At 45.2% G+C, this 10,741-nt stretch overlaps 1 protein-coding gene across 2 annotated transcripts; it reads left to right on the top strand.

Moving 5' to 3' along the window:
- Nucleotides 1-1,619: 1,619 nt before the first annotated feature.
- On the top strand, nucleotides 1,620-8,089 carry LYSMD4 (LysM domain containing 4). 2 transcript variants are annotated; one of them, XM_030317496.2, is made up of 3 exons: nucleotides 1,620-1,680; nucleotides 3,189-3,478; nucleotides 5,619-8,089. In XM_030317496.2, exons 2-3 carry the CDS (start codon nucleotides 3,197-3,199, stop codon nucleotides 6,228-6,230), a joined length of 894 nt encoding a protein of 297 aa, XP_030173356.1. In that variant the 5' UTR covers nucleotides 1,620-1,680; nucleotides 3,189-3,196; the 3' UTR covers nucleotides 6,231-8,089. The 2 variants fall into 2 exon arrangements, with proteins under 2 accessions (XP_030173356.1, XP_030173357.1); XM_030317497.1 differs by lacking the exon at nucleotides 1,620-1,680 and adding an exon at nucleotides 2,907-2,946.
- The last annotated feature ends 2,652 nt before the right edge of the window (nucleotides 8,090-10,741 follow it).

The following is a 10,741-nucleotide window of genomic DNA, read 5'->3' as shown; positions in this document are numbered from 1 at the left end:
GGTTGGGAGTGGGGTTTGGATTTGTTTTTTATTAGACATGCTGAACGAAAGAAACACGTGTAACTGATCAGGGAGTGGCTATGTTAATTCAGCTTTGCAGATTCTGCTCTGACTTCTCTCCCCGGTAATCACACTCTTAGATTCTGATACCTAGACTTGCCAAATCCACCGGGCCACGACCAAGCCCTCTGGGCCAGTACAGATGTGGCTGCCAGCTGGGCTTTTGGAGTCAGACACATTAGGATTTGGATTTTGCTGCTGCCACTGCCCTCCTGTGTAGCTCCTATGTAGCCCGGGTCAAGTCACTTAATGGTTCTCCTGTTGAACCAGTCTTTACTGAGTGTAGGCTTTGAATTGGACACAGGTTGTGGTGAGCAACAGGTGATAATTAGGGACAGGAGGATTCTGGCAATTAAACAAGTAAATTAACTGGCAATTAACAAGTAAATGGAGGGAGAGCCTTGGTATATGGGGGGGACAGGGAGGGCTCTGCTGAGAAAGTGACTAATCTGAGGCCTGGGGGTCAGAAAGTCCAAGGGTACCAGCAGCTGAAAGAAGGACATTCCTGTGAAGGGCCAGGGGTGGGAGATCTGGGTGTTTAAAATCCAGCAGAAAAAGGGAGAGGGGCTAAAAAGAATGAGTAAATGGCAGAGAATGGACTGAAGCCCTCACATCATCCTGGGCTTTGTCTCCCAAGATAAGGAATTTCACTTTTATTTTGACTAGGATGGAAAGCCTAAAAAGGGAGAGATATTTTTGTTTTTATCCTTTTGCTTTGTAGTTTAATTTGATTGCTACTGAGGTTTCATTTTTCTTCCCTATTAATCATTTGTATTCTTTGGTGAATTGTCCCCACCCATTTATCTACTGGGCTCTTCATGACTTTCTCATTAATTCGATGAGGTGTGTCTCAGTTAAGGATATTAATCTTCTGTGGTGTATGTTGCAATTATTTTCCCCTGGTTACGGTCTGATTTTTAATTTTGGTTTCCTTTTTGGGGTTGAAGTTTTAAACCTTTGTGCTTTCGTGCATGAGAGTGTTCACCCATCACTATTAGGCTTAAGGAGTCCTCCACCATCAACATTGGGTAAATGGTGTTGTTCTGGTCCGTGTTGTCGAGGTTCGGTGTTTTACTTTGGTGGACTTTGTGTCTTCCTGAGCGGGCCGGGGCAAACGCCTCCTGTGGTGGTAAGGGCTCAAGATGTGGAGACCCCGGGTCCTTCCAGCCCAGAGGAGCCGCTTCGCAGCGGGAGGCCTCAGCAGGGGACACCCGCTCTCCTGGGAATCCACCCCCTCGTTAAACATCATTGACACACAGGCCACTTCTACAGGTGAGGAAGCTGAGGGTCAGCAGAGGACCGGGAGAGGGTGGTAAGGGGTCTTAAAGCCTACAGCAGAAGCAAAACCTGCAGCTGGAACCAGCTGGTGCCGCCGTGGCAGGCATGGGGGCGGGGCCAGAGTCGTGTCGGACAGCTGGAGCCCCGCCCCGCCCAGGCCCCGCCCCCGGGCTGAGCTTCCGGTACCGACTTAGCTCAACCCGGCTCATTCCAGAGCCTGCGCGGCGCTGATTTCATTGGCTGTCTCGCCGTCCCCGCCCCCGGGAGACCTGCTGATTTTCGCAGCCAATCAGCAGGTACGGCGGCGGCGGCGGCGAGTCTCGGCGGATCCCGGGCGCTGAGGTACCGGGGTTTGCAGGAGGGGCCGCGGTCCTGGGTGGGGGACAGCACGGGCCCTCAGTGGCGCGGCTGCTTCGCCCAGCTGGTCGGCTCGCGGGTGGGCCAGCTTCCTGCCTCTGGAGGGGCAGTGACCGCCACCGTCGGGGGCTGGCTGGAGGTTGTTCGGGGTTGGAGGGCAGAGGTCGGAGGTCGTGTCTTTGGGGAATGTTGGGGTCCCGCCCATCTAAGCCTAGGAGCGGGCCGCGCCCCGTTTTGTTTTTGTCAGCGCCCGTTTGGGGACCGCCCTCCTGGCACGGAAGGAGCGCTGAGGGAAACTGAGGCCTGGGAGCCTCCGGGGCCCCTCGCAGGCCCCGAGCTCGGACGGGGAGGCCGGCCGGTCCTCGGGCGCCTGCCTTCTCCCTCCTCCGGGCCCGTGGGTCTGTAGGGTGCGGGTTAGAGGGAGTGGGCGGCACGGCCGCGGGGGGGCCACCGGCTGTCCCCGAAGCCCCCCCTCCCCCCCCCCCCGGTCTCTGATGCCAGCTCTTTCGGAGGCTGTCATTCCCCGTGTTTGAGATTTCGTGTCTGGAACCTCATTCGGACAGTTTGGAGAGGGGAGAGGGGGTAGCGTGGCTTTGGCACTTGGCAGGAGGTGAAAATAAAAACCAGACGTGGGATGTAATGAAGACAGAGGGACCTGCGAGAAACTGGACGAATTTCTTAGCTCGACAAAGGGAATTTCTTAGCTCGACAAGGATTTTCTCCCCAACTTGCCCCGCATACTGTGTAATTCAAACTTTCGGCACTTGAAATCGAGAGTATTGTACTCTCCTAGAGCTCATAAGCAAGAGCCCTAAGTCTTGACCTTCTTGGTGAGGATATTTTGGAATGTGTAAAGTAATGAACAAGAATTGTTTTGTCCAAAGTTCCGAGTTAAGATTCACAGAACAGGGAGGGTGGGAACCTCTCTGCTTGGGGGGGATCTCGGTAGCTTCTCTACTCCTCTGACACCCAAAAGAGAAGTTTCTTTATCTGTATGGGTTTTGGGGAGACACGGCTCTGGATGAGGAATAAGAGGGAAAGAGGGATTCTTTTTTTATTTTATTCTTTTTTTTATTTTTGAGAGAGAAACAGCACGAGCGGGGGAGGGGCAGAGAGAGAGAAGGAAACAAAATCGAAGCAGGCTGCAGGCTCTGAGCTGTCAGCACAGAGCCCGACACGGGGCTCGAACTCACAGACCTCAAGATCATGACCTGAGCTGAAGTCAGACCCCTAACCGACTGGGCCACCCAGGTGCCCCGCGATTCTTTTCATTTTCTATGCAGAAAGTGTGCAGTTAGGCAGTTACCTTTCCCTCACCCTCCATCTGAGCTAGCGTAAAACACATTCTTTTTTGTACTGACGGTATCTGTCGAGTATTTATAGTGAAAGGGGACGGGAGTAATCTCTCTAGCAATAAGTCCTTTACCTGTACTGTAGCCGCAAGAGGAATGGATGTGCCTTGTGTGGAATTAACCCTGGGGTTTGGTTTTCAGTTAAGAAAATGAGGCAGAAGGAAGTGTTAACCAAGACCTTCCAAGGCCCAGCCATTGTCTGTAGGACTCCGACCAGCCACGTTTACATGTTTGAGAACGGTGGTGGGGACTCAGGGGACTCCTCTGAGGAAGAGTCCCACCGCGTGGCTCTGCGGCCCCGGGGCAAGGAGCGCCAGAAGAAGGGTGCCCCCCACCCTCACCAGCCAGGAGCAGGGGACGTGGTGCTGCTTCAGCGGGAACTGGCCCAGGAGGACAGCCTCAACAAGCTCGCTCTTCAGTATGGCTGCAAAGTAAGAAACCCCACGGGTGAAGGTGGCTCCTGTGTATTTAGAGGAACAGAGGACCTCACTGAAGGGTGGGGGCCCTTGCTGCCCCTTCCTGACCCCCCCCCCAGGGGTGGTGTCCAGAGGCCCGTGGTATCGGTGAAGGGGTTTCCCATCTGGCCCGAGATGGAACGCAGGTGAAGTACTTTGAGTTCTGAACCTTGGGGTCATAAAAAGTGAGGGTTAGGAATCTCAGGTGTTGGGCCAGTTCTCTCTCTGCAGAGCACTTCTCTCCCTGTCCCTCCAAGTAATTTCGGAAACCTTTTTTATATAGTTTTGAGCATATTTTGTTTAAGACCTGCCAGGGCCAAAGGTGCCATGCAGAATATATCCAAGATTTGTTTGGTAGGGTTGCTTTTTTTTTTTTTTTTTTTTTTTTTTTTTTTTTTTTTTTTTTTTTTTTGGCTACTTCTCTTTTTCTTGCTGGTTGCAGCCTATTGGATTGGTCAAGTTTGACGTTCTCTGTTTTAGAACTGCTTGATCTAGCCTGTGTGCGCTGTGTATCTGTATAACCCTGTTTCTCTCTTTAATTATGTTTTTAGCATTCAGAGTGATTAACATGGCAAAGTAAGTAGGAAAGTATTTATAGAATTGCTGCATTTTCTCCTAGATTGAAACTTTTTATTTCATTTTGCTAATAACACTGTGTTATAACTTTCTATGGCCTCCTCTAAGGCTGTCTAACCAATTTGTTTTAAAAATCTTTTCTTCCTTAAAGTGTCTTGTTATTTATCTAACGAGGTTCAAATGGCTAAACACATTGTATAGGATGTTGTGGTATTTCCCAGAGGAAATACACAGGCTGACCTCCTAGGGACACATAGTGGTCTCTCAATTGTACTGAGATTTATATTTGACTCTCTAACCAGCTTCTAGTAGGCATACTGTATGGTTTATTGAACATGGGCCGCAAATGAATCCTACCCTACAAAGATCTGAGTGGATGCAGTGGGCTTCTTAGAAAAGTGGGCTTAATTAAGCCATGAAGACTGTACATATAATGCCTCCAATAAGTAATCAGTTTTCCTATTGAAAGTAAATAAATTTTGGTGTTTAGTTTATGAAGGGCAAAGACAAAAAGGTCTCAAGCACCTTATGCTTTAGTTTCAGGACATGGTAAATTAAACATGTCCACGGCCCCAGTTCAACTAGATGATAAAAACAATTGCTCAATAAGTAAAATAATGGAGATGATTGATTTGAAAAAGGTGCTGTCTAAAGGTCTGTTGGCCGTAGTTACACTCTAGTTAAAGTGGACTTATGAGTTAAAACCTTAAAGTCCATCTCTGACACTTTCATTAAGTTCCAAACATTAGCTTGAGGGAGGGTTTGACTTAAATTTTGCACCACCCCTCCCTTAAGATTTGTCTTGCTCTTTGTTACTTTGTGAAACCCATAGTGCTGCCTCTTCTGGAGTCCTAATATTGAATGGAGATTTCAGTCTGTACTTTCCAGCTACATCCGTGTGATTCCCTACGTGTTACTAAGTATCATAAGTGTTAGGAAACCCTCAAAGTGAATTAACTCTCGATTGCTTTTATCTACAAAATAAGTTTATATACCATACAGTACTTCTGGGCATGAAAACATGGTAGAATCATGAGGACTTACCTCTTAAAACAAAATTACAGTTAAAGTCGGTTCTGAGTGTCAAGCTGGCTGAGGTTTGGTCTGGCGATCGCTAATGTAATCAGCTACTGTACTGGGTTCTGATGTGGGAGGGAAGTCAGCCAGACGGGGGCATTGTTGCCTCAGAAGTTAGAAGAAGTAGAAAGGGCTACTAGAGCATTTTTAGTACCATGACTGGGTTTCACCTAAAAACATTGTGTTGCAGTCACACTGTACACAAACAAAAAACGCTTTTCCAAAAACCGATTATATGTTATTCAAACTTGTAAATCTGCTCGGAACTGTGATAAGGCTGGGTTAAAGCGAAAAAACAGCTATTCAGCCTAAACTCATTATGTGTGCAGGTGCAGTTTTCCAATATTCATCAGGGTCTTAAAGGGGGGTGGGCTTGGATCCTCTTTCAGAAAGAGCTACTTTTTGGATATTAGTTCTAAGGAGTTTACATAGTTGATGATGTTTGTCTTCATGACTTCCCTAGGTCGCAGATATCAAGAAAGTCAACAACTTCATCAGAGAACAAGATTTATATGCTTTGAAATCTATTAAGATCCCAGTGAAAAATCATGGGATCCTAACAGAGACCCACAAAGAACTCAGACCCATCCCAAGCCCATCCTCAGAGACTAGAGTGACCTTCGAGGAGCTGCCAGACCCAGACAGGGCAGCTGTAGGCGCCAGTGCCCTGTCCAGCCCACTGACGGATTTCTTTAAGGGCATTGACCAGAATATTGAGCGCGCCGTGCAGTCAGAAATCTTTTTAAATGAAAGTTGCTGTGGAGAGACCTCCAGTCAGCCGCTGCTTCCAGCGCCTCCGAAGACCCCAACAAACGGTGCAGACTGTGGGATTCAGTGGTGGAATGCTGTTTTTATCATGCTTCTAATTGGGATTGTTTTACCAGTGTTTTATTTGGTCTATTTTAAAATACAGGCTACTGGCGAGATCCCCAGCGGCTTGAACACAACCACTGTCCCCAACGGCTCGATGACCGTGAGTGCAGTTCCAGGGCAAGCCCCCAGAGTAGCCGTCCCAGTGCCAACCATCCCCTTTTCAGACAGCCAGTTCAGTCAGACCACCCGGGCAGGGAACTAGCCATCGTTGTTCCTAAAGAGTCCGGCCAGTGTCAGCATTTGACCTCCTAACATGCATCACCTGCCATCGGCCAGAGCCTTGGGTGCCGCATTTCCTTTTCTGTGACATACGGACACGTTTCAGAAAACACCATTGTGTTCTCAGTAACACTCACCTTGGGGAGTAGGCTTGCCTAACCCAAGGCTGTGGGAGCCAAAACACCAGCACCCTCAGCCTCCTACATCCAGAAGTTAACAGCAAGAGAAACATTTTCACGTGGCAGGTGCCACTTCTTGAAGGTATGTTGTGGACTGGCACTGTGTGGGCCCTCAAGTTGGATGTGTTCGGAAGTTGAAGAGCGGCCTTGGACCTTCAGTGTGGGAGCCTCTGGGGTCAGCTTTGGTCACTTGGCTGTGTGCGGTGTCCCCTGCCTGCTGTGAAGGGATGACCAACTGACAAATGATGTTCTTTGTCTCCCTGGCAAAGGAGCTGTCCAGTAGCGTTGAGTATCACCCTGTTTTGGAGTCTGACAGATAACCATTGTAACTGGCCCTACTTCATATTTGCCCCACTAGTTAGCTTTTTTGAGGCAGTGTCCTTTCTAGAATTGAAAATGCCCTAAATCCAAATTGCTCTAATATTGAGTAAACGGCGGTTCTGTTCTTTGTAGTTCCAGAGCTAACTTAGTGACACACAGGCCTGTTTTAAGCTGCTGCATGGTGTGTCCAGCATGTCTTGGCTGGAACACTTGGGGCTGTTGCTCAGTTTCACCTGGGGTGTATTCTCACTGCAGTGGCTAACCAGATTCCCTAAGTTAGCATTCTTAGAAGGAATTGTTGCCAGTGTCTGGAGCTGAGTAGGTGCAGAGAGAAGAATGAGTGCCTATCACCGAGGTCCCAATGTGTGATGCTTCTAAGGCTGAACAGTCACCAGTCCAGTGTTGCTGAGAGCAGCAGCCCCTGTGTGTACCTGGAAGGGAAGTGCAGGGAGGATGGGTATGCTTCCTGCAGCTTCCTTGATTCTAAGGAATTCTAGAACCATTGCACTAGAAAGGGACTCAGTGTTTTTCTTTGGGTAAATACGCTCTCTGTATAGTGCAGCTTATGATGTTAAAGACCAAACACTTAATGGAGGGCCTCATGGTGACCCTTGCCGTGGAGGCCATTAAAGAGGGGTCAGGCACCCATCAGCCTGAGGTTTTCCTGTCTCTTCTACACAGCAGCAGTCGTGCTCAATGTGGAGGCTCCGGAGAGTCCCGGGTCAGCCTCTGAGGCCTTGCAGGTGCAGCAGGGGTGTGTGGGGTGAGGGTTGAGAGCCTGCGTGGCCAGAACCCATCTCGGTCCCAAGGAAGAGTGGAAATGGGCTTACGTGGTTGGTGGCTTAACCTCGGAGAAGTCTGCCACCAGGGATGAAGACCCACTGCACAGATAGGGAGCTTTGAGTGTGATTTATGTCATTTGACACATCAGACCTAGAGATAAATTGAGAAGATTTCATCGTGTAAGAGGAGGGTACTTGAGATGGGCTTCTAATTTTTCTCCTCTCAGCTATGTGAAAAATGACTTGCCCTGGGTTCAATTAGTAAATTTAAAGTATCTTCAAAGTTAAATGTTTTCTTCAAAACCACAGTGGTCTTCACGATAAAATGAGCTTGTGAATCTTTGCTCCAGGAAATGTTTTGATCATGTGAATGCTCTTCCAGCCAAATGTCTGTGCTCACTGTGCCCCTGGAGGCCACAGGTTTCTCTAATGTGTCACCATTAACTTCACCAGGCAGAGCTGAGTCCCATGGGAAAATGGCTTTTGCCAGGCAAAGAATAATTATCTGTATCCTTTACTTTTTTCAAATGGAATAAAATAATTTCTTCTGTGAAGGAAAATTGATTCCTCTCTCTTTTTTTTTTTTTTTTTTTTTAATTTCGGCGGTGGTGATTCAGAATGAAGAGATGATACAACAGTGTTGGAGAAGGTGGAGGTGTCCGTGTCTAGGGGGCGAGGCGTGCCCAGGGCTTGTGTTCAAGGTTATCCCAACAGGTGAAAAACAGAAGTGGTAAACCAGCACAGTCTCACTGATTGGTCTGCACAGTGTGCTTTAGAGTGCCTTTATTAAGTATGCATAAGAGAGACCATGAAGCTCATTTTGTACACATTTTACTACGTTTTTAGTGTGTTAATATTTTAAAGAAACAGATTTGATAGGTAGTCTTCAGTCCTTTTGATTGAACAATAGTGCCCAACATTGTGGGCACCTAGGGAATCTACATCATCAGGCAAATGATGCTCCCGTTTTACTCTGGGGCAACAAGGCTGTGGAGACTCAGCAGAAGCCTCAGGGTCGCTCCGAGCAGGACTGCCCAGCTGAGGAAGGGTCACAGTCCTTCCTCTGAAACACAGTTCTTTAAACTGCCTCTGTTAATAGTGTAGTCTGCCTGGGGTTGAGGGAGAATGATAAAGATTCTTTTTTCTCTACATCTGCACCAGCATTTATGGTCTCTTATCTTTTTGATGATAGCTGTTCTCACAGATATGGAGTGGTATCTCATTGTGGTTTTGATTTGCATCTCCCCAATGATTAGCGATGTTGAGGACCTTTTCATGTACCTGTTGGCCACTTGTATACCTTATTTAGAAAAATGTCTATTCAGGTGCTTTGCCCATTTTTAATTGTCATATATATATTATATATATTATCATATATATGACATGTAATATATAATATATAATAGCATATATATTATAATATGTAAGGGTATATATATAATATGTCATATATATATGTACTTAAATATATTTTGCGACTGAGTTGTGTGAGTTCTTTACATATTTTGGCTCCTAACTCCTTATTGGATATATGGCTTGCAAATATTTTTTCTCATTCTGTAGGTTGTCTTTTCATTTTGTTGATCTATTTTCTTTTGCTGTGCAGAAGCTTTTTAGTTTGATATAGTCCCACTTATTTATTTTTGCTTCTGTTGCATATGCTCTTGATGTCATATCCAGAAAACCAGTGCCATGACCAGTGTCAAGGAGCTTACCACCTATGGATTCTTCTAGTAGTTTTATGGATTCTGCTCTTACATTCAAGTCTTTAATCCATTTTGAGTTAATTTTTGTGAGTGGAACAAGATAGGGATCTACCTTCATTCTTTTACATGTAAATATCCAGGTTTCTCAGCACCATTTATTGAGGAGACCATCTTTTCACCATTGAGTATTCTTGGCTCCCTTCTCAAATATTACTTGGCTGTATATACAGGGGTGGATTTCTGGGTTTTTGCTTCTGTTCTGTTGGTCTGTATCTGTTTTCATGCGTTTACCATACTATTTTAATTACTGTCGTTTTATAATATAGCTTGAAATCGGGAAGTGTGATGCCCCTGCTTTATACTTCTTTTTCAGGATTCCTTTGGCTATTAAGTCTTTTGTGCTTCCATATAAATTGTAGGATTTTTTTTTTCTGCTTCTGTAAAATTTGCCATTGGAATCTTGATAGGGATAGTATTGAATCTCTAGATGGCTTTGAATAATATGGAAATGTAAACAGTATTAAATCTTCCAATTCATGAACACAGGATACCTTTCCATTTTTATCTTCTGTTTCTTTCATCAATGTTTTGTGTTAAGTGTAGAGATCTTTCACCTCCTTGGTTGAATTTATTCTTTGTTTTTTAATGTTATTGTAAATGGGATAATTTTGTTTCTTCTCATATAATTCCTTGTTAGTGTATAAATATGTTACCATATGTTAATTTTGTATCTTGGAACTTTACTGAATTCACTGATGAGATCTAACAGTTTTTTTGATGGAGTCTTTAGGATTTTATGTATAGAAAATCATGTCATCTACAAATAGAGACAATTTTACTTTTTTTTTTTTTTCAATTTCATGCTTTTTATTTTATTTTATTTTTTTCTTCCCTGATTGCTCTGGCTAGAGCTTCCAGTACTATGTTAAATAAGAGTAGCAAGAGTGGGCACCCTTGTTTTATTCCTGATCTTAGAGAAAAAGCTTTCACCCTTTTAGCACTAGGCATGATGTTAGCTGTGGGCTTGTTATATATGCCCTTATTATGCTGAGGTACATTCCTTCTACACCTAAATTGTTAAGAGTTTTTATCTTGAACGGATGTTGAATTTTATCAAATGTTTTTTCTCCATCTATTGAGATGATCATATGATTTTTATCCTTCATTTTGTTAATAAGGTGTATCACACTGATTGATTTGCGTATGTTGAACCACCTTCCATCCCTGAAATAAATCCCACTTGATCATGGTGAGTGATCCCAAAATGTGCTGCTAAATTTGGTGTCTTAGTATTTTATTGAGAATTTTTGCACCTATATTCATAGGGATATTGGTTTGTATGGTGTCCTTTTCTGGCTTTGGTCAGGTAATGCTGGCCTTGTAAAGTAAGTTTGGAAATGCTCCCTCCTCTTTGATTTTTTCTTTTCTTTTTTTTTTTTTTTTTTAAGTTTGAGAAGGATTGGTGTTAATTCTTTAAATGTTTGGTAAAATTCACTCTGAAGCCAC

Source organism: Lynx canadensis, chromosome B3, assembly GCF_007474595.2.
Source record: "Lynx canadensis isolate LIC74 chromosome B3, mLynCan4.pri.v2, whole genome shotgun sequence".
NCBI classification, from domain to species: Eukaryota; Metazoa; Chordata; class Mammalia; order Carnivora; family Felidae; genus Lynx; species Lynx canadensis.
The sequence above is the reverse complement of the archived record's forward strand: the minus strand, read 5'-3'. Positions and strand labels throughout refer to the sequence as shown.